We start from the raw sequence: 24,064 nt of genomic DNA, 5'->3' as shown, positions 1-24,064 counted from the left end.
CTCTACCGCAATGCGCAAGCTTGGCACCACGAATTCCACTTCTTGCCCGTACATGAGTTGGAACGGAGTCTGACCCGTGGTCACCTTGTAAGTCGTTCTATAGGCCCATAGTACAGAGGGTAACTTCTCCTCCCAATCTTCCTTTTCTACTCCGCAGGACTTGTAAATTACCGATACCAATATTTTGTTTGTGGCCTCGGCCTGGCCATTGGCACGTGGGTAGTACGGGCTCGATAATGAGTGAAAAATCTTAAATTCTGAGGTCAACAGCCGTATGACATGGTTCACGAAGTGGCCCCCCTGGTCACTGGTCAACTGAATAGGTATACCATATCGCGTCATGATTTGTTCCTAAATAAATTTAGTCGTGCTTACTGCGAAGTTACTCGGGAGAGCCCTCGCCTCCACCCACTTAGTCAAGTATTCTGTCGCAACCACAATGTACCGGCACCGTCATGTGCGGCTAGCCTTAAGAGGCCCTACAAAGTCGAGTCCCCATCATTCGAAGAGTTCTTGTGCGTGCGACGGGTTGAGGGGCATGAAGTCCCGCTTCAGAGGTTTGCCCGCCCGTTGGCAAGTGTCGCACCCCACGACCCACTCCCTGGCATCATGATGTACCGTTGGCCACCACAGTCCTGCCAAAAGTACCTTGCGGGCTATAGTGTCCGGGCCCATATGTCAACCTGCAGGTCCTTCGTGTGCCTCCCTTAATACACTCGGGACTTCTTCCTCCATGACACAATGCCTTAATATCTGGTCTCGCCCCATTTTGTAGAGTAAACTGTTGATGAGTGAAAAAGTCCTGCTCCTTAATACGAGCTTTCTCCGTTCCCCTGGGGACATTCCCTCCGAAAATCGGGACATCGAAAGGTACTCTCCAATCTTTTTGTACCACGAAGGAAGTACGACTATTTGGAACAAGTGTGCATCCGGAAAATCATCATTTACTCCCTCTGGAGGTTCCCCCGACTTAATCCGGGACAGTTGATCGGCTATGACATGACTTCGCCCTGCTCTTACCACAATTGAAAATGTGAACTCCTGTAGTAGCAATAGCCAACGGCTTATCCTCCCCTGGATAATAGGCTTGTTTACCAAGTACATGAGTGCCTGATGGTCTACGTAAAATGTGAATGGTGTGGCCAATAGGTAATGACGGAATTTCTGTACGGCATAGACCATGCCGACGGCTTCGCGCTCTGTGGTACTGTAGTTCTTTTCAGCCTTCGAGAGCAACCTGCTAGCAAAATAAACGGGGTGGTCCAACCTGTGTCCTCCTACCTGGGCTAATGTAGCCCCGATGGCATAGTTTGAGGCATCCACGTGAACGTGGAATTCCTTATCCCAATTCGGGTATGCCAATATGGGTGCTCCCATCAACCTTGTCTTCAGCTCTTCAAAGGCCTTGCTCTATGGCTCTATCCAGATGTATGGTTCCCCTTTCCGTGTCAACCTATCCAACGGGTGGGACACCTCAGCGAAGTTCTTGATGAACCTCCTGTAGTACCCCACATGACCAAGAAAGGACTTTATCCCCGTGACGTCCATAGGAGGTTCCATTTCTACTATTACCCGAATCTTGTCCAGGTCCGTTTTCAATCCTTCTTTACACGCAATGTGTCCAAGCAATCTTCCCTATGGTACCATGAATCTACATTTCTTCGGATTGAGGACCAACCGTGCCCTCCGACATCTCTCTAGGCACTCCCCGAGGGTTTTTAGGTGGATCTCCTGTCCGCTGTAAATAGACCAATCGTCTAGGAAGGCTTTGAAGTTCCCCACCGACATCTTGTCGAAGATGTGCGAGATGATGCGCTGAAAGGTGGCAGGTGCGTTGCATAGACCGAAGGGCATTCAGTTGTATGCATCCACACTGTCCTCCACCACGAAGGTTGTTTTCAACTTATCTTCCTCCGCAATGGATATCTGGTTGTACCCAGAGAACCCATCCATGAAGGAATAGATCTCATGTCCAGCTACTTCCTCCAAGATGCTGTCGGTGAAGGGTATGGGAAATGGGTCTTTAATAGTGACAGTGTTCAGACACCAGAAGTCTACACAGATCCGGATCTGATTGGCCTCTTTCTTGAGGGAAATCACAACGGGAGACACCCATTCGCTTGTCTGAACTTTGAAGATTATGCCCACTTCCAACATCCGCTCAATTTCGTCGTTCACCCGTGCAGCATAATTCTTGTTCATACGGTAAGGCCGCTTCCTTACCGGCTAAGCTCCCGGTACCAATGTTATTCGGTGTACACATAACTCTGGGGGCACGCCCTTCAAGTCCTTGTATGTCCATGCAAAGACATCCTTGTATTCAAGGAAAATTTTGAAGGCTGCAGCCTTCAGCACTGGCTTCCAGTCATCTCCGACAAGGATGATCTTGGGGTCACTCATCCCCTCGATGTTTGTCTCCTTTAAATTGGCTTCCTGGTATTTAATGGGCTCCCCCTTCGGAAATTGGTGTACCGGTGTCTCGTTCACCGAGGCCTCCCCTTCCTTGTACTCGCCATATTTTGGGGGAAATATATCTGGTTCTTCCTCAATGCTCAATACATTGCACGAGGGTGTAAATATTTCATAGTCTCCCATTTGCCAATGGAAGAGACCATTCAAGGAGTCCTCGTCGTCCCCCGAGCATGCCTCCAGTTCTAACACCCCTTCGTCACTAGGCTCCATGCGGCGTCCGTCTCCACCCTCCCCCAACTGGTCTCCCTCAGATTCCGAGTCCAAGGAGGATGCCAACTCCTCACTCACCATCTGCGTACGGAGATCAATCACGTACTTCCTCCCCACCTTTTCCAAGGAAAGAGTATTCTGCTTCCAATTATGGTTTGTTTTTGCTGCATTGAGCCACCCACGCCTGAGAATGGCGTCATACGCTTTCTGCTTCAGGGGAATTACTACAAAATCCAGCACGAATGGCTGCGTGCCAATCATCACTTGCTAGCCCATGAGGGTACCAAGGGGTTTAATCCCATGTTGATCTGCCCCTAGTAGGTTGAACGTGGGGGGGGCCACAACGTAGGCTTTCCCAGTTTTTTCCATGTGGCTTTTGGGAGCACATTTACTCCTGACCCTCCATCCACAATAGTGTCTGTCAAGGTAGTCCCCAGTATGCCCATTTCTACCACCGCCGGTTGGCGTCCGTTGTTGACTACCAACAACATGGGGTTGACCGTGGGGCTTAGGACCTCCCTTAACGCAGGGTACGCTGTGGGGCTCACGACCTCCCTCATTTTCACCTGTGAGGGTATAGAGTTTAAGATAGCCATTTTTAACTGCGACATGGTCTCCAGGAGCTCTTGTATTCTCACGGGTACCTCCATCTGCAATATTTGTCGTAAGATTTCCTCTTCTCCCCTCATTCGTGGCGGATTTGAGGTCTGGTGGCTGTTCTGCCCTTGTGCGGCCATTTCCTTTGTGATCTCGTCTCTTGCTTCCCGCATTCTCTCGGTCTCCGTGTGGGGATTTGGGTATGCACCCTTTTTGGCCTGCGCCCTTGTGATTGCCAACACTTCTGCTTTCGTGGGTTCTATGTTTAGGAGGCTTACACCAGGTTTCGGGCAATTTGCGTCCTCATGGTCGCCTGGCCCGCACCATCGGCAGAGGTGCTGAGGGGTGGCTTCCTTTGCACAATCGCGGGCAAAGTGTCCCCACTGATTGCAGGCCCTACACTAGATCATTGGCCGACCCTTGGCATCATACTGGATCCGGTTTCTGTTATTGTTATTGTTGTTATTTCTTCCGCCGCCGCGTCTGTTATCCCGGTATCCTCCAGATGATGTCGTTGTGTTAGTTTGTTGGCCAGTACCTGCTGGTGCGGATGTCGTGGCCTGCTCCGTGAACAGCACCTGGTTCATTTGCGTACTTCGGGTTTTCATGTTGTATGGGCACTCCTTGGTGGAGTGTCCCATCACTTGGCAAATCTCGCAGAATGCTTTCTTCGAGCAAGTACCCTTTGTATGCCCCTCCTCTTTGCACTCAGTGCACCATATGTCCCCTTCGGTCCGACTAGTGCTTCTCATTGTTTTGAACTCCCTCCTCATTCGCTCCACGTCTTTCTGGAGCGCTTGCACCCGCTTGCCAGCCTCGCCGTCGCTACTGCTTTCCTGTGAAGAGTCATCCTCCTTGGACAAGCTATCCTTCTTTTTTTTCTTCGATGTCTTGGTCTTGCTCTCGAGATCCATTGCTCTATTGTATGCGTCTTCGTACGATGTCGGTGGAACAATTTTCATCTTCTTTCGGAGGGAGTGTTTCAGTCCCTCCACGAACCATCTCTTTTTCAACCCATCCGCTGGTTGACTCTCCATTTTCCCCAATAGTTCCTTCAGCCGCCGACTATAGGCTCGGACAGTCTCGTTCTTGTTCTGCTTTGTTCCATAGATTTCAGCGACTATTTCGTTGTCATCTCTCAGGAAGCGGAACTCTATCCCAAACTCCTCCTTCAGGTTGGGCCATGTGCCGAATTTGGTCGTATCCATATCTGAGTACCAGTCTATGGCCACTCCCCTCAAGGTTGCTGGGAATTGTGTTACCCATTCGTCTTGATCGGTAACACCGTTTGCTGACCATATGGTTTCGCACGTTCGACAATGGCGGACGGGATCTTCCTTCCCGTCGCCATTGAACTTCGGTAGTTTCTATTTACTCGCCATTGATGGGGGTTGTCTCCCCTAAGGTGGCTGTGGTTGTGTTTGAGCCCCTGCGCCGCTCCCTCCGGCGTCAGTGGTGTGTCCTATGTGGGTGATTGGGGGTACGGTGTTTTGCCTGTCGTGTGTCGCACCTACAGCCGTACGGTTGTCCTCCCCTTCGTTCTCACCCGCGCCCACTCATGGCTCCCTTTGGTGATCCCGAGTCTCCTCGACTAGATTCCGCCGTAACCTTGTTTCCTCCAGAAACTCTTCATGGCTCCGCACCCTACGGTGTTCTAGCAACGCGTAGAAATTTCCCTCAGCTTCTGCACCCTCCGTGACACCTCCTTGGTTCCCCTCGGGCCACCCTTCGGTAGGTCATCCTTCAGCAAGTTGCCTCAGCCTCCGTCTACGTTCTACTTTTTGTTCCAGAATCAAGGCCCTCTGCGCGGCCTCCCACTCGTCCGTTTCTGCTTTTTTATTTCTATCTTTATTCAATAGGTTGGGCATCAATTGTCGTACATTTCCATAATTCACAATACATAAACCAAAACACGTTTTTATTAATTCATTTTGTCAAATACAACTCGTGTCAATGATACTTTTATTTGAATATAGAAGGTTCAAGGTTCAATTCCATCCTGACCTGGCGCCATCCCGTTCCGCTTCCTGTCGGCTGCTTTCTTCGTACTGTTGAAGGATCTGTTGGCATCGCTCTTCCTGGGCAATCTCCTCCAGGCGAGCTTGTTGTGCCAGCAATGCCTGTGCAAGCAACCGAGGAAGATGATTCATCAACAGATTTACTACCAGGCTAACCTCCAGCGCTGTCCACACGGCACGGTGGGATTTCCGCCTCCGTGGCCTCTCGTCGGACGTATGTCTCGATGGCTACCTGGAGCAGAATTGAAAATTCCTTCGTCGCAATGTCTTCTCCGTTGTAGAGCTCAGTTTGCGCGTCGTCGGCCTCTGGGTTTATCTCACCAACGGGTAGGCCCATCGTGTCCGTGCGCCATCCGCGTCTTCCGTTCCCGAGTACGTCTAGGCAGGGGCGCCAAATGTTTGCCCTCTCGGGTGAATAACTTAAAGCACACAGATAAAACACGTAATGCAGAATAATAATGTCATAGATATCAGATGTAATATAAGAGATGTTATTCCATTCAAAATTGTTGTACACAAGTTACATTCGGAAGTATATAAAGATGCCGAGGGGGTGCGAACGCCAACCGTCGCACAGCAACTGCCACCCCTCAGTTGCCAACTAACCAACACAATTACAACTTAATTAACTAGTTTTATTTCCGTGTACAATATTGTCGCCAACACCTTGTGCCTCTTGTTTTGTGTTTTCAGATTCTGAATTTTATATCTTTTTGGTTCTATTTTTAACATGGTATCAGAGCCGGTCTAAAGAAAAGATCCAGAACCAGATTGCTTAGTTTTGAAATATTCTTTGCTTGAGCATTAGCTTGTTATTTCAAGTTTTCCAACAATGGTGAATGGACTCAAAGTTGAAGACAGATTGGATGGTGCAGCTAATTACACTTCATGGAAATTCAAGATCCTTATTGTGCTTGAAGAGAATGATCTTCTCAACTATGTGAAGTCAATTGTCGAGAATAATCATCATGTTATGTTGTCGTATTATGTTATATTGTCGTTAGTAATTATGGGGTACGGTAGTCAGTTAGTCTTCCCGAAGGGCAATTGGACGCGACGGTTGGTCGCACCCCTTCGGGTATTATATATTGTATACCTTTCCTTCTTAGTGGCATCATCATCATCATAGTCGTATCTGGGTATGATGTTATGAGCACTTGATGTACATGGACTGTTGAATTAATACAGAGACTAGTTCTTTAATATATTTCCATTATGTTTTGTGCATTTACTTTCTACATTTAATCGTTTACCCATATGTGGCAAACAAAGTCTGTTGTAGATGAACCTTAAGATGACACCGAGAAAGCACAATGGAGAAAGAATAATCTCATGGCAAGAAAGATACTAATTGATTCTGTTAAGGATCATCTGGTACTTGTTATATCCAAGTTGAATTCAGCCAAAGAGATGTTTGAGTGCCTTCAAAGTTTGTATGAATTCAACAGTACTAGTAGAGCTCTAGCATTGAGACGTCAATGCCTTCATATCAATATGGCTAGAGGTGAATCTATTGTTTCTTTCTTTATGAAGATTACTGAATTGAAGGATCAGCTCAATGCTATTGGAGATTCTATTGAGGATAAAGACCTGGTTATGCTAGCCATGAATGGCCTTCCTCACTCTTGGGAATCTTTCATTCAAGGTATTAGTGGAAGAAAAGATCTACCCAAGTTTGATCGGTTGAGAGTTGATTGCATTCAAGAGGAATGTAGATTGGAGGCAAGAGGAATTGATCGAAAATCTCATCATGAAGAAGATCATGTTCTTGCTGCCCATACTTCTAGAAGAAAAGGGAGGAAAGGTAACTTCAAAAGAAACAAAGATAAGAATTCTGATTCAGCTCCTCAATTTAAGAAGAGAAAAGATCTCTCTAGGGTTCAATGCTTCAGATGTGACAAATTTGGTCACTTTGCTAGAGAATGTCCTTCAAGGCCCAAGCATCAAGCTGCTGCAACAAATGTTGAACATGCTTCTCCTCTTAGAGAATCAAGTGAAAATCCAGAGGGTTTCTTATTTATTTCTGCTCTTTCAAGTAATGTTCCCTCTAATAGTAATACTTGCCTGATTGACAGTGGAGCTTCTCGTCATATTACTGGATATCGTGAACATCTCTCGAATCTGATTGAAAAGGATTCTCACTTACATGTTATCATTGGTGATGATGCTTGTTATTCTGTGAAAGGAGCTGGTACCACTTCTTTTCATTTGGATTCTGGAATTCCCCTTCATCTTAGTGATGTGTTATTTGTTCCTGGAATCAAGAGAAATCTGATTTCTATCTCAGCTTTGGAAGATAAAGGATATCAAGTTGCATTTGCTGAAGGCAAAGTTCTTGCGTGGAAGAAGAACACTAGCATCAAGACAGCTCGTGAGATTGGTGTTCGTCATGATAGTCTATACAGACTTTCAGCTCGTCCTGTTCATGCCTTAGCTCATGATTCAAAGACTTCTAATGAGTTGTGGCATGAAAGATTTTGTCATCTAAATTTCAAAACTCTTTCCTCCATGGAGAAGATGGTCATTGGTCTTCCTAAGCCCAATCAAGATCATGATGGTGTCTACAAAGGATGTGCTCTAGGTAAGAACATTAAAAGTCCTTTTCACTCTAGTGAAAGTAGAGCAAAAGAAATTCTAGAGTTGATTCATTCTGACTTGTGTGGTCCTATGTCTATTGCTTCTTTAAGTGGTTTTTGGTACTATGTTACTTTCATTGATGATTTCTCTCGTAAGACATGGATATACTTTTTGAAATCTAAAGAATCTGATGAAGTGTTGTCTAGATTTAAAGAGTTCAAAGCTCTAGTAGAGAATTTGTCTGAAAAGAGGATCAAAGTTTTAAGATCTGACAATGGGGGTGAATATACTTCTGGTTTATTTCAAAAAAATTGTATTGAAGCTGGATTAAGAGGGAGTTTTGTGTCCCTTATAATCCTCAACAAAATGGAATTGTTGAAAGAAAGAACATGTCTATTGTTGAGGCAGCGAAAGCCATGACCCACGATCAAGGCCTTCAAATATTTCTTTGGGCAGAAGCTTGCAGGACAACTGTTTATGTTCACAATCGTAGTCCTCATCAAATTCTAGACGATATGACTCCTGAAGAAGCATTCACAAATATTAAACCTAAAGTTAGTCATCTCAGAATTTTTGGGTGTCCAGTTTATATTCATGTACCTAAAGATAAAAGGTCTAAGTTAGAGCCTTCTCACAAAAAATGAAATTTTGTTGGTTACTCTGAATCTTCAAAAGCTTACAGAGTCTACATTCCGGGTCAAAAGCGGATTGAAATCAACAAAGATGTTTCATTTGAAGAAGATATAGCTTGCAAAAGATCTAAAGGGACTTCTATGGAAATTGATACTGAAGATCATGATATTTCTCAAAATATGGATGTCGATGCCCATGATTCCCCTTCTAAGATTCAGAGGGAGACTCCTAATTTAGAAGTTTCAATTGATCTTGTTGATCCTATAGATACCTCTGCTGAACCAAGTAATGTTTCATGTGGCAAGAAGAGACCTTTGTGGGCCAGGCATACTATGCAAGAGGCTGAAAAGTATTCATCTCCTCGTGGTACTTTCAGAGAAAGTAAGAGACCTCATAAATTTGCAGGATATGTTGCTTTAATGAATCATATTATTGAATCCGAGCCTTCAAGTTTTGAAGTGGCTTCAAAACAGCAAGTATGGAAAGATGCAATGTTAGAAGAATATCAATCCATTATCAAGAATGACGTTTGGGATATTGTTCCTAGACCTCAAGTTAAATCTGTTGTTTCTTCTAAGTGGTTGTTCAAAATTAAGCATGCAGCTGATGGGAGTATTGAAAACTATGAAGCTAGATTCGTAGCTAGAGGTTTTTCTCAAAAGGAAGGCATAGACTATGAGGAGACCTTTGCTCCCGTAGCTCGGTACACTTCTATCAGAACTATTATTGCTATTGCAGCTGTTAAAGGATGGAAATTACATCAGATGGATGTAAAGACACTATTCTTGAATAGTGTAATTGAAGAAGAAGTTTTTATTGAGCAGCCAGATGGTTTTGTGATTCATGAGAAAGAATCTCGTGTATGCAGATTGAAAAAGGCCTTGTATGGCCTTAAGCAAGCTCCGCATGCTTGGTATGAAAGGCCTTGTATACAAGAAAATGAACATGCACAGGCAGAACCGGTGGAAGAAAATGAGGATGCTGAAATATTAGCTAAATATCAAGCCCTAGGACCAAATTTTCAGTCAGCCATATCTTTCAAGGACTACTTGGAAGTCACCAAATGCACAAGGCCTAGACAAAATCAGAACAATCAAGAAAAACAAAATTATGGGCTGCACAAAAAGTTGGGAAATTTGTCTCTACCTAGTTTTGATGGATCAACTAGATGTACAGTGAGAGCCTGGATTCAGAAATTGGACACCTACTTTGCCTTGAACCAAATGAAGGAGAGTGAAGCCATTAAATTTGCTACACTCCACCTTGAAGGGGCTGCACATGAATGGTGGTATCACGGTTTGGTAACACAAGGACATGGTGCCATAGTCTCTTATGACTAGTTTTGCACTACACTAATGGAGAGATTTGACCGAAAGGATTCAAAGGCACATTCTAGAGAATTGGCTCGGTTGAAACAAGTTAGCACACTTGATGCATATATTTCAGAATTTCAACAATTATCAGTTATGGTTACTGATGTGTCTGAAAAGAGATTGATTTTTTGGTTCATGGAGGGTTTGGCTGAGCCTCTTAAAGGTTGGGTCAAAGCTTTTGACCCACCATCCTTGCAAGATGCTATTAAGTGTGCAAGGAATATGGAGTTATCCACACCACAGGCTAGGTTTCCCAGCAAGTTTCCACAAAGATCATCACCACAGAATTGGCCACAAAAAAAGCACAAGAAACTTGAATATACCAAACAGGCGAGAAAGATATCTAAACCAACTAGTGGGACAGCTCATGATACAAGGGATCAGTTGAGACGAAAGAGGCTTTGTTTTAATTGTCGTGAACCTTGGACACCTGGACATAGGTGTAAGAGTGGGGGCAAAGCCCATTGGATTGAGGTTTTTGAGGAATCTAGTGATGATGAGTTGGAAGAGACACAGTTTCAGGATGCACAGCAAAAGCAAATGGATGGAGATTCAGGCACAGATGAGCATCAAGATGACTTGGCAAAAATGGAGGGTACAATTGCAACTCTCTCTACCACTCCTCATTATAGTGCTTTCAGAGTTAAAGGTGTTTTGCAGGGGCAAAGGGTTGTTGTGTTAATTGATAGTGGGGCTACCCACAACTTCATTGATGCCTCCTATGTAAAAAAGAGGGGTTTGAAAGTGGAGGAACGTGAAGGTTTCCTTGTGAAGACAGCAAATGGCACATTGCGTTGTGCCAATCTTCTTCCACAATTGAGCATGGCATTAGGTAATTACACCCTTACTGAGGACTTTTATGTGATTGGCATTGAGGAAACTAATGTTGTATTGGGTGTTCAGTGATTGCATACTATAAGTCCATATTTGACAAACTTCAAGACTATGCAATTGAGTTTTACAACAAATGGTAAAAAAGTGGTATTGAGGGGCTTAGCTTTAGATGCACCTAGAATTGTTTCAGCTAAGAGGATGGGGAGAATTTTTCATCATTCAAAGACTAAGTGCGCGGTGCAGTGTTTTATTACAGACAAGCCCACGGATACAGGACAAGAAGGATATCACGTTGACATACAAGGCTTGTTGGACAAGCATAGCATAGTGTTTTCAAATTTACCACATGGTTTACCTCCAAATCGTGGTTTTGAGCATGTCATTGAGCTTGTGGATAGCAAGCCAGATGTCACAAATCCTTACCGTCAACCCAAGCGGTTCAAGGATGAGATTGAGAATACTATTCGGGAGTTGTTGGATGCAAGACATATACGGCCCAGTTCTAGTCCTTTCGCTTCTTCTATTGTATTGGTAAAGAAGAAGGATGGTACTATGAGGTTGTGCATAGATTATCGTGCACTTAATAAGAAAACCATCAAGAACAAGTATCCTATTAGGTGTATTGATGAGTTGTTGGATGAGCTAAATGGAGCAGTCTACTTTTCCAAAATAGATCTTCGATCAGGATACCATCAAATTTGAGTTCGGGAGCAGGATGTGCACAAAACAGCATTTAGATGCCACTAAGGACATTTTGAGTATTTGGTAATGCCCTTTGGATTATCAAATGCTCCAGCTACTTTCCAATCTTATATGAACCATGTGTTCAACAAGCATTTGCGGAAGTTCATGTTGGTCTTCTTTGATGACATCCTAGTTTATAGCAAAACGTGGGAGGAGCATCTTTGGCATCTTGATGAGGTACTGAGCATTTTGGCAGCTAATTGCCTTTTGCAAAAGCCTCTAAATGTGAGTTCGGTATGACCGAGCTATTGTATCTTGGATATGTCCTTGGGAATGGTGGAGTGAAGGCACATAGGGAGAAGATTCAAGCTATACTTGATTGGCCACCACCGAAGAACGTGTCACAATTGAGAGGCTTCATTGGTCTATGCACATATTATAGACGGTTTGTGAAGGGCTTCTCTTCATTAATCGCTCCTTTGACAGATTTGACCAAGAAGGATGCTTTTGTTTGGACAGATGAGTCCCAAGGGATCATGGATCATCTTCAGAAGGTAATGAGTACTTGTCCCATTTTGGCTTTGCCAGATTTCTCAAAACCTTTTGTGCTTGAATGTGATACATCCGGAATTGGCATTGGGGTTGTTCTGATGCAAGACAAGCATCCCATTGCTTATGAAAGCCGAAAGTTGAATGATGTGGAAAGGAGGTTTTCTACATATGATAAGGATGTTGGCGATCATGCACACACTTGAGAAGTTTCGCCAATATCTTGTGGGCAGCAGATTCATGGTGAGGATTGATCATAACAGCCTCAAGTATTTCATGGAACAAAAAGGATTGAACGAAAGACAACAACGCTGGGTAAGCAAGTTGCAGGGGTATGATTTTGATATTGAATTTGTTAAAGGGAAAAATAATGTTGTTGCTGATGCATTATCTAGAAATCCTACATTTTGTTCCCTTTCAGAAATTTCAGCAACTTGGAAGGATCACATACTAGCAGAATATGCCAAAAATCAGCATGCTTGTGACATTTTAGATGGTAAAATAGATGATGAAAGGTATAAGGTGCTGCAAGACATCATCTATTACAAGGAACGAATCTATCTAGTACCTGAAAGTAAATTTAAATATAAAATTCTTGCTGTTGTTCATAACAATCAGCTGGCTGGTCACCCTGGTTATTTGAAGACATACGGATGCATTCATGAAAGATTTTCATGGAAGGGAATGAAAGATGGTGTTCTAAAACATGTGAGACAATGTCTTGAATGCCAAAGAAACAAGGCTGAAACTTCTTTTCCAAAAGAGCTTCTACAACCACTTCCAATTCCGAATCAAAAATGGGAGCAAATATCAATGGACTTTATTACTGGGCTGCCTAAGGTGAATGGTAAGGATTGTATTTTTGTTGTATTGGACAGACTTACAAACTATGCTCATTTTATGCCTATGCCTTTTGAATTCAAAGCACCACAAGTTGCTGGTCTATTTTTTGAGCAAGTTTTCAGACTGCATGGAGTGCCAAAGAGGATTGTAAGTGATAGAGACGGCAAATTCATCAGTACTTTTTGGCAAGAATTGATGAAGCTGGCTGGAACGGAACTTGATCATAGCACTAGTTATCATCCTCAAACGGATAGTCAAATTGAAATTGTAAATAAGTGGCTTGAAGACTATTTGAGGAATTATGTTTCGGGTCAGCAAAAAGAATGGGCAGGATGGTTACATTTGGCAGAATTTTGTTAGAATACTACATATCACATTAGTATTGGCATGGCTCCTTTTAAAGCTCTGTATGGGTATGAAGCTTCTACATTTGTGGATTTGATCTTTTCAGCTTCTAGAGCCCCGAAAGCTCTTGAGTGGCTATAGAAAATCAAGATATCTTCAAAGCACTCAAGGAGGATATTGAGATTGCACAAGAGTAGCAGAAGAAATATGTTGATCGGCACCAAGTTGAGAGGTCTTTTGAGGTGGGAGACTTGGTATTTGTGCGTCTTCAGCCTTATAGGCAATCTTCATTAAAGATGAGTGGGGCAGAAAATCTTAAACCCAAATTTTATGGGCCTTTAAAGGTGACTAAGCGAATTGGTGAAGTGGCTTATGAGTTGGAGCTGCCATCTACCAACAAGATTCATAATGTATTCCATGTGTCATGCCTCAAAAAGGCACTTGAACAGCATGTCACACCTTCTATGGAATTACCTCCCATGGATGAAGAGGGTAAATTGATAATCATTCCAGAAACAATTTTACAAGGGAGAAAAGATTGAGGAATAAGGTAATTTCTGAATATCTTATCGAATGGAAAAACTTGCCCTTAGAGAATGCAATATGGGAAGGAGAGGAGATTCTTAAGCATCCTAGTCTTCAAATGCTTGAGGACAAGCATTCTTTGAGTGGAGAGGTGTAATGTCCCCTTTTTTAGGTGACATGAGATGAGCAGGGGTTGACCTACCATTCGAGTTCCCGTAGGTCAACGACATGGTTAGGGGACTCATTCTGAGGGTCACGAAGCTTTGCAGGGGTTCTATGAGCCGTTTCGGACCTTCAAACAAGGTCTCCTATTTTTTAGGGAGAACTGGCAGTTGACTAAATGACCACCTGGGGGACCAAGGAGTAGAGCAGGATCCTTTTGAGCAATTACAAGTGTTTGGAGAGAGCTTCCTACTTTTTAGGGAGATTCCCTACTTTTTAGGAGGTTGTGGCAGTTTCCATATTGGAGCTGACAGTGGTGGATAGAGACTCAGTGAGGATATTCAGTGTTTGGGATTTGGTGTTCTGGCAGTAGTAGACCAGTTTGGAGCAGTTCCTTAATTTTAGGAGGCAGTTCCTACATTTGTGGAGGCTATTCCTACTATTTAGGAGGTTATGACAGTATCCAGGGTTGGGTTTCCATGAGACTATTCCTTGGTTTCAGTTTCAAAAGATTTGGGTATGTTTCCTAGTTTCTAGGAGCATCCCTAGATTTTAAGGATAAGACTGCCAGTGGATCCACGATTTCCGACTTCAGTCACAGACAGGTGGCAGGTTCCGTTTCAGGCTTTTGGAGTCATTTGAGCCTTCTGCAGCTATTTGGGTTATATTTTTAATATATTTAAATATTTCCTAAGTTAGCGTTTAATTAATTAAATAAGGCTATGTTTATAGCCATTTTGGAGTAACAAGGGGTTTTTGGCTTCATCTGGATGCATATGCCCATGTGTTATAGCTCGTTGGAAAGCTCTTGAACTTTTCTAAACATTTCCCATTTGTCAGGGACCCTTTTGATGAACGGAATTCTTTTATATTAAAAAAGTGGCGTTATCTCTATACTTGGCAACTAAAAAATGAGAAATAAGACTTTATAAGCCTAAGCGCACTTTTCATACGTTTTTAGGGTTCGAGCTAGAGGGAAGGAGTTATAAGGAGATGGTAACCTAATTATCAAGCATCTTTTACACATTTCATCTTTGATTTGGACAATTTGCTCTGGAGAGCGATTCAACATCTGGGACGAAAACCCCAGGGTCTTGCCTGTCTGGGACGAAGCCCCCAGCACAGTGGTTATTTGGTTCTTGCATTCAGTTTTCAGTGCCTTAGAGTTGGTAGGACATCTTTTCTGGAGGATTCAGTGAACAGAGTTAGGGTTCAACGTGGAGATTGGGGTTTCCAACTTGGCATCACCTGACAATCGTACGGCTATACTTTGCAGCCATTTCTCTTCCCACGTGGAGCTATGTAAGAGCTTTGGATGTTTGCCGCAACTTCCTTCTTGATTTCCCTGGAATTGTTTGGAATCACTATCTGGACAATTATTTGATTTAAATAAATCAGAAATCTGCTTGGTACGATTCTGATTTGGCTGTGTATGAACATTTATTTCGAGTACTCTTTTCATGTACTTGTTCTTCAATTATTACTTGCTGAAAAACTATCAAAAACACAAAAATAAACAAACCTTTTGCAACTTCTGTCTATTCTCTAAAACCATCAAAGGAAACACAGGAAAATATAGTTTATTAATTTAAAAACTACAGCAGATTAGCAAGGGGATCCATCAGGGATCTTTCAGTGGTATCAGAGCCTGATCCTGCCAACCTGTGGTGTGGTAATTGCATTCACTTGGTGTGATTGGATTTGGTTTTCAGTTGGACAGTAAAAAGAATCATCATGACAGGGTTATGTAAAAATAAACAAGCAGGGAGGGAATTTGATCAAACACCTTCAAAGAGTTCAAGACACTCTAGAGGTACAACTACATCTAAAAATACAAGGAGGAGCCCCCCTGTTAAAGCATTCAATGATACAGTCATGAGCAACTATCATAAGTATTGCTCCCTTCCAAAAAAAGGTACAGGAAATGTTTACTTTCACCAAATTTATGGGTATTCCAGATGAAGCTGAAGATGCTATGAATTCATATCAGCTGCAAAGAAAACGAGAAGAACCGATTGACTCATCCATAAATGAGGTTTGTAAAAATCTCTATGAGGAATTTGATGAACGTGCTACAATGGATGAAGTGATACCTATGAATGCTGAAAACATGTCACAAAGGTATGGTAGCCATTCTGATTTTTATAACAGCAGTCCTTCATATGAACACAATGATGATTCACAGATCATGGCACATGAGGAGGAAGTTGTAGGAGGGATTCCTACAATTGGCACGCAATATATGAGTGTTAAACAAGAAGGATGCAAGGGGATAACAAGCCATAGCAGCCCTGACTTTTATAACAGTAGTGAGTCATTCTCTCCTTTTCATGTTGTTGGTGCTTCTAATTATTGGGAAATGAGTCATGAAAATTCTATTATGGTGGGTACAAATGAAGCATGTTTTGATCATGATAAGTCACATGGTATATCTCATGCTAGGACTGGGTTTAGACACTTTGGAGCAGCTGATACAACTCAGTCCCAAGTAATGAATGATGCTTGGCTAGAAAGAGCAAGGCAAACCAAGATATTGGCTCAACAAGCCAAGATCGATCTTCAACACGTTCGTGTTGTTCACCATTCATCTAATGATGAGAGACATGAGTTGCCTAATTCAGAATTTCCAGTTGAGGTATTTGATCATTCTCCAAGAGATGATATTGGTTTGATTGATGACTCTTTTAGTGGGCCAGCCACTCAAGAGTTGTTTGTGTGGAGAAGTATTGGCATGCATACTTCATTTCTGAGTTTGTCACCTATTTCACTTGATATGGCAGCGATATCTTTGTTGGTTGGTGACTTCATTTTCTTCGATTCCTTGAGGAATAGTGACTGTCCTAGGTGGAATCATGTGGCATATCCTGACATTTCATTGTCTACAATAGTTTACCAGCAATCTAGGAGTGTTCGGAGGTATACCTTTGGGATAGAGATAGAGTGTGGGGTGATTTTTGTTGATTGCCATTGGTTTGATGACAAATTTGATACCATCTATGTTGCTGATCAGAGTTATGACAGCGAGGGTTGGCGGCCACTTGTTTTGGTTATATGGCATATGGGGGTTCATTTTCACATTGTTTTGATATTCTACATGTTTATATGGTTACTTCACAGTGAACATTTGACATTCTCCTTCTTCATCTCCTACAACAGAATCTATATTTTGGTTTGGGATCTGGGTATTGATTTGCTTGGTAAATTATTTTACATGGATTCCTATACATTACTTCATGGTTTGTGGTATTCAGGCATGTTTATATCAGAGTGGCGCAGCGGTTGGGTGAAGCAACGTTTATCAGATTGATATGGGATCCAGTGAATTCGTTTTCAGCATGCAGGTGCAAATTGCTTGAGGACAAGCAATCTTCGGGAAGGGAAGATTTGTAATGTCCCCTTTTTTAGGTGACATGAGATGAGCAGGGGTTGACCTACCATTCGAGTTCCCGTAGGTCAACGACATGGTTAGGGGACTCATTCTGAGGGTCACAGAGCTTTGCAAGGGTTTTGTGAGCCGTTTCGGACCTTCAGACGAGGTCTCCTTTTTTTTAGGGAGAACTGGCAGTTGATTGAATGACCACCTGGGGGACCAAGGAGTAGAGGAGGATCCTTTTGAGCAGTTACAGGTGTTTGGAGAGAGCTTCCTACTTTTTAGGGAGATTCCCTACTTTTTAGGAGGTTGTGGCAGTTTCCATATTGGAGCTGACAGTGGTGGATAGAGACTCAGTGAGGATATTCAGTGTTTGGGATTTGGTGTTCTGGCAGTAGTAGACCAATTTGGAGCAGTTCCTTAATTTTAGGAGGCAGTTCCTACATTTGTGGAGGCTATTCCTACTATTTAGGAGGTTATGACAGTATCCAGGGTTGGGTTTCCATGAGACTATTCCTTGGTTTCAGTTTCAAAAGATTTGGGTATGTTTCCTAGTTTCTAGGAGCATCCCTAGATTTTAGGGATAAGACTACCAGTGGATCCATGATTTCCGACTTCAGTCACAGACAGGTGGCAGGTTCCGTTTCAGGCTTTTGGAGTCATTTGAGCCTTCTGCAGCTATTTGGGTTATATTTTTAATATATTTAAATATTTCCTAAGTTAGCGTTTAATTAATTAAATAAGGCTATGTTTATAGCCATTTTGGAGTAACAAGGGGTTTTTGGCTTCATCTGGATGCATATGCCCATGTGTTATAGCTCGTTGGAAAGCTCTTGAACTTTTCTAAATTTTTCCCACTTGTCAGGGACCTTTTTGATGAACGGAATTCTTTTATATTAAAAAAGTGGTGTTTTCTCTATACTTGGCGACTAAAAAATGAGAAATAAGACTTTATAAGCCTAAGCGCACTTTTCATACGCTTTTAGGGTTCCAGCTAGAGGGAAGGAATTATAAGGAGACGGTAACCTAATTATCAAGCATCTTTTACACATTTCATCTTTGATTTGGAGAATTTGCTCTGGAGAGCGATTCAACATCTGGGACGAAAACCCCAGGGTCTTGCCTGTCTGGGACGAAGCCCCCAGCACAGTGGTTATTTGGTTCTTGCATTCAGTTTTTAGTGCCTTAGAGTTGGTACGACATCTTTTCTGGAGGATTCAGTGAACAGAGTTAGGGTTCAGCGTTGAGATTGGGGTTTCCAGCTTGGCATCACCTAACAGTCGTACGGCTGTACTTTGCAGCCATTTCTCTTTCCACGTGGAGCTATGTAAGAGCTTTGGATGTTTGTCGCAACTTCCTTCTTGATTTCAGTATTCACTCTTCATTCAGGTTGGACTCATTGCTTATTGTAATCTTCCTGGAATTGTTTGGAATCACTATCTGGACAATTATTTGATTTAAATACAAAAATCTGCTTGGTACGATTCTGATTTGGCTGTGTATGAACATTTGTTTCCAATACTCTTTTCATGTACTTGTTCTTCAATTATTACTTGCTGAAAAACTATCAAAAACACAAAAATAAACAAACCTTCTGCAACTTCTGTCTATTCTCTAAAACCATCAAAGGAAACACAGGAAAATATGGTTTATTAATTTAAAAACTAAAGCAGATCAGCAAGGGGATCCATCAGGGATCTTTCAAGAGGACTGTAATATCCCCAACTCAAATCAAAATGCTTAGCAACAGTTTGGCTGTACTTTCCTTGGATTACCCAAGAGGAAGAGGACATAGAGCATCATTTGGTAAAATATGGAGTCCTTGGCTTGTTCTAATTTCTAATTTTAAGTTGAGTGCACGTCTTTTGATGCAACTTAAGTGAACTTTAGTTATTTTTTAGTGAATTTAAGTTATTTTAATTTGGGCACATCTTTTTAGGCAATTTTAAGTGATGCCTAGCCAAGGGACTTAAGTTGTCCCGTCTTTTATGTACTTAAGTGACTTAATTAAAACATGTGATAAAAGCCAAGGTGGGCCCCAACTTCAAGAGTTCTTATTGGTGCAGATTTTAGGTTTTTATTTTGGAGCTTGGATTAAGAGGTGGACTATCAAGGGTGGAGATTGATTCATCTTTCTAGAAGTTGTTTTAAAACACCCTAAAGGCTCATTTTGTGATTATTATGTGATGAATTATTCAGAGTATTGCTACAACAACTTGACTTGAGGAGTTACAACCTTGAGTATCCTTGTTTTCGGTGTGACACATGGGCTCACCCTAGGCAGAAGAGTGTGTTTCGGCAGAATAACCTCATGTTTCTGAAGCCCTAGCTCACTATCATTCAGAGATGCAAGTACAAATCAGGTTGGAGGCCAAAACAAAGGAAGATAACAGCGAACAAGCTTCAGATTGGTGATCATCTTCAGTTGTTTCTACCCATTAATAATCACTTTGTGGGAAGGTTGTCAAGGAGCAGTTGGGTAGACTGTTTTGGAGTCATTTTGGAAGCCTAGCACTGCGATCTCTGGATGTCTAGGGTTTGGTAAAACCCAGAAATAATTCTGAGGTATTTTTGTGAGTAGATCTGTTTGTTTATTTGTTTCTGTCTCAGGAAAAAAAAATTTTAAAAAACAGAAAGATGCTTTTCTGAAAATTTTGGGCAGTCATAAGGGTTTGTGTTGTAATTTTTTGGACACCGGTATTAATCAGAACTCTCTATCTTTTAGTTTTAAATCAGTTCTCGGATTTGATCAGAATTCTGGGTTGTTATGAAAATATTTACATGTAAATAAATTTCCAGATTTTGTGCCCTAGTTTGTAAAGGTGTTTTCTTTTGTCAGTTGTGCCCTATTTTGCAGAAAAAAAAATTTGTGTTTTTTTAGCACCCCTATTTGGGGATACTACAAGCATCCATAGCATCACTAAAAATGAAAAACTGCACTTAAAGGCTAGTTTATATTTATCTGCTAAATACATAGCCTTCTTCCTCCTGTCTGCTAATTGACATAATTAGTGACAACTTCGAAGATTGTATTGCTAATTTAGTTGAAGTTGACTCTCAAACTTCCAATTTTGGTTGTAATTGTCATCATGAAAGTCAAGTGAATTTTTGCAAATGCTATTAATTAAAAGTGACATGATAAATTTGAAAGTTAGATATTTTCATTGTTATTTGTCTTCTTTCTCACGTAGTAAGTTCCTTTTCTTATAAGAGGAATTGGAGCAGATATAAGAAATATTCCCAACATAAAAAGAAATCACTTGAAAACATAATAGCAGAGATCTTGATATTCATACACAGTAGTCTTCAGTTGAGGTCAAGTACAGATCCTCAGTAATAAATGTAGAGGGGGGGCTTCTGAGAAGTGGGAGAGGAACCCCAAGACACTGCTCCCAAATAATAGTCTACTATACATGGGCTCTTGTGATGATGATTCTCCACAAAATATTACCTGTCAGAACAGGCTCCCTTTTCATCCTCGAGATCTACTTATTACTTTCAAGACTGTTGTGATTAGACGTGACATTCTACTCCATTAGCATTCCACAGCATTCAATACACAAGCATACACGTGAACATGTAAAAATAAAGAGAGACACGCCCAAGATATGGATGGTACAAGGAGGTACTGATTATTACTTTAGAAATTGACCAATGGCTGATAGAGCGGACTATGTCTCTCTCTATTTATAGACATACGATTGCCTTAATCCTTGGGTGCTTATTTCATGCCAGCCTATAAATTCTAATTTATTTTGCTTACAAAATAGTTCCCTACAGCAACTATTTTCCTTAAAAAAAATATAGCTATGTATCTATTCTAAAAGATCTATTTTTTGAGGAAAAATAACTCCTCTAAATGCTTTTGAAAGAAAAAATTACACACATCACAATACAATTTTTTAATAGTGAGAGATGAGATGAGATGACTTTTAACCAAGGCCACCAAGACACAGGAAAACTTGGAGACTTTGGAGACTGGTACCGGTATTGGTATGGCTAATTTTGAAAAACAGGAGATGGGGGACCGGGAGACACCAAAAAAAAAGTTTCTTTGAAAATAACAACTCAAGAATGAATCCTCATTGCACTTTTTCCTCCTTTTATAATACTTTTCCTTTTTGAAAGTAATACTTTATTTTATTTCTCTTAAGTTACTTTTCCCCTCAAAAGTGACTTTATTTTATAATTTGTCATTGACATTATTATAAAGTCACTTTATAAAATAAAGTATGTCCAGCTGCTGATTAATTAAATTTAAATAATCCCATAGGACTTAGGACTATTTAACATTTAATTAATTAATTATCACTTCGAAGGAAAGGGGACATTACATCTCTAGATAATCATCACTCTCCAACTCAAGTTCCTCTGATGGTAGTAGAACTAGGGGTAATTCATTAAGGCCATTTGGTTCAACTGTTTCATCCACCATGGCTGTCGCTTCTCCATCAGGTGCAATTTGGTCCCATTTTGCTGAAGGACCTTTCATATATGCACATTGACAATGATAGCAATGTTTTTTTACTTGTTTGGGAGTCAACTCTCATATGAAATCTCAATTCAGCTCTAACATTATGTATTAAGGTTCTATAATGTATATGATAAATGCCTTATCAATGTTGTTGTATGAATATTTGAGCTTTTCTATATTTTAAAATTTTCGCTATTTTATAAATAGTCATCCCTTGGCATCCCCTAAAAAATGGCCTCTCAAAAAATATTTCTTAAAAATGCCCCATCCACTATTGTCCCTATCCCAAAAACTTAGTGTGACATAGGTATTTACTCGTTCAAAGGATTTGTTCCTATGGTGTCAAAATATAAAATATATTCTTGATTATTTATCTAATTCTCCCAATTAGAGATATCATGCACTAGGTTATGACTGCAAATATCTATATAGCTGTACCGAATCTCATAGGAGTGCAAGCCCATTTAGATGTCCACTAAGAGAATTGATTATGGGTCACTTTTAAGAAAGTAAACGATCGTTTTCACTAGACCATGTTAACACTGCAAATAGTATTATAATAAGTTAATAACAAAGTCTGCTAATTGATATAAAAAATCTATTAAATAGAAAATTAAAAGGCCTACTATTAAATTTATTCTATAAATATGAACGAACAAAGGCTAGAAACCCAATAAACCCATAAACTGCCCTAAAAGACAAATTAAAACATAAAGTCCATTGCCTCTTATTGATTTCAATGCATTATTGTTACAGATGTCGAAAAAATGAAGAGAAGAAATAATGAAAACTCGACCAACCCACAAAGCATAAACTACCCTAACCGATAACCTGAAAGAGAAAATTCATTGCCACTTGTTAATTCCAATGCATTACATTTTGTGACAGGAGAAAAATGAAAAGGAAAACATAAAAACTCAATAGACCCACAAGCATAAGTTGCCCTAACGGACATAATTCAAACAGAAAATTCCTTCGTCCAATGAAATTTTTACAGAAGTAAAAGAAAAAAGAATGCATACTTGTGTAAAAGCCTTGAACCTTGAGTTGAGGATGATCATTTCTCAGCTTATCCATGACTCTCATAATTAATGTTGTTTTTCCAACACCCTGTTAAACAAAACTAATACGTACTGTTCTTAGCAAAACCTGGTATGGATTTGCCAAACACAAAAAATGCGGGCTGATAAATTACTGCTACTAATTAAACAACTATAATTTTTTGTAAAATAAGTGAACTTACAGGAGGTCCAGTAACCAGGATACATTTCTTGGGGGGAGCAGCCATCATCATTTTATCATGACGAATGAAAAGAATTATGTGCAAATCAAAATATTGCAGATAGAAAATTTAATGATGATAATACGTGAAAGCTTGCCCAAAAATAAAAAGACATGGAGAAGACAAAATAACATATGGTTGAGGACAAAATAAGAGATGGATGACGAAATGGAAATCTATTTACATAGGTGTTTATGGACGACAAAGATATAAAGTTTTTTTTGTTATAATAGATAAATTTATAAATATATTTAAGTGTAAGGAAGAAAAAAGAATTATTATAGAGGAGTTCAATTTTATAAGTGATTCTGTTCAAAAAGTGTACATAAAGACTTGGAATTCTTGGAGAGTCAAATTTCTTATTGTTCAATTAAGAACTAATTCTCATCAATTTTGATGTACCAAAAGAAACTTGGGAAGAAGGGGTGTGTATTTTTTGCACTTATGTGGCAATTTAATCTAAAAGATGCTCCATTTTAGAGTGTGATGATTATAGATACATCAGGAGCAATTATGATACTGTCTTGACAACTGGTTCTTGGTACACTTAATTTTGAGTGTGATGCTTATAGAGACATCAAGAGCAATTATGATAATGTCTCAATAGTTGGTTTTTTCTACATTTCATTTTAGAGTGTGATGCTTATAGAGACATCAAGGGCAATTGTAATAATGTCTTGACTCCTCCTCCTCCTCCTATCACCCAAGAGTCAACCTTGAATAAATTGCACCTTTAAGGATTTCAATATTGATGGATGGCATAAAACATAGAACTACAAAATAATCATGTCATGATAAACATGTATATAGAAATATAAATAATGTGCCCAAAGGAAAAAAAACACAACAAATAAGCAAAGAAAATTTTTGGGTCAACAAAATGAAGGAGACCCTAATATGGAAGTTTTCTCAATACTTTAGATCATCCAAAAAATAATGAAAATAAAAGAGACAACAAAATAGAGGAATTCTTGCATGATGAGAATAAGGTAATGAGTTGATTGATTGCTTCAAGGGGATAATACATAAAATAAAATAGGGAAGCAATCAATATTACTTGGAGAATACACAGCTTAGGCACTAGGTTGCTCTATCACCGTGGGTCATTCAAATCAC

General features: G+C 40.7%; 1 protein-coding gene across 2 annotated transcripts in view; it reads right to left on the bottom strand.

Moving 5' to 3' along the window:
* The window catches only part of LOC131035237 (uncharacterized), a 92,243-nt gene extending 69,134 nt beyond the window's left edge, over positions 1 to 23,109 (bottom strand). Inside the window, exons 1-2 of one of the 2 annotated variants that reach the window (XM_057966900.2) lie at positions 22,910 to 23,109; positions 22,689 to 22,789 (exon numbers count right to left, since the gene is read on the bottom strand). In XM_057966900.2, the coding sequence (XP_057822883.2) occupies positions 22,689 to 22,752 (64 nt within the window). In that variant the 5' untranslated portion in view covers positions 22,753 to 22,789; positions 22,910 to 23,109. The remainder of the gene's footprint in view (positions 1 to 22,688; positions 22,790 to 22,909) is intronic. The other variant, XM_057966899.2, reaches the window with a different exon arrangement.
* Positions 23,110 to 24,064: the final 955 nt, after the last annotated feature.

The sequence above is a fragment of the Cryptomeria japonica genome, chromosome 5, assembly GCF_030272615.1.
Source record: "Cryptomeria japonica chromosome 5, Sugi_1.0, whole genome shotgun sequence".
Taxonomy (NCBI): domain Eukaryota; kingdom Viridiplantae; phylum Streptophyta; class Pinopsida; order Cupressales; family Cupressaceae; genus Cryptomeria; species Cryptomeria japonica.
The sequence above is the reverse complement of the archived record's forward strand: the minus strand, read 5'-3'. Positions and strand labels throughout refer to the sequence as shown.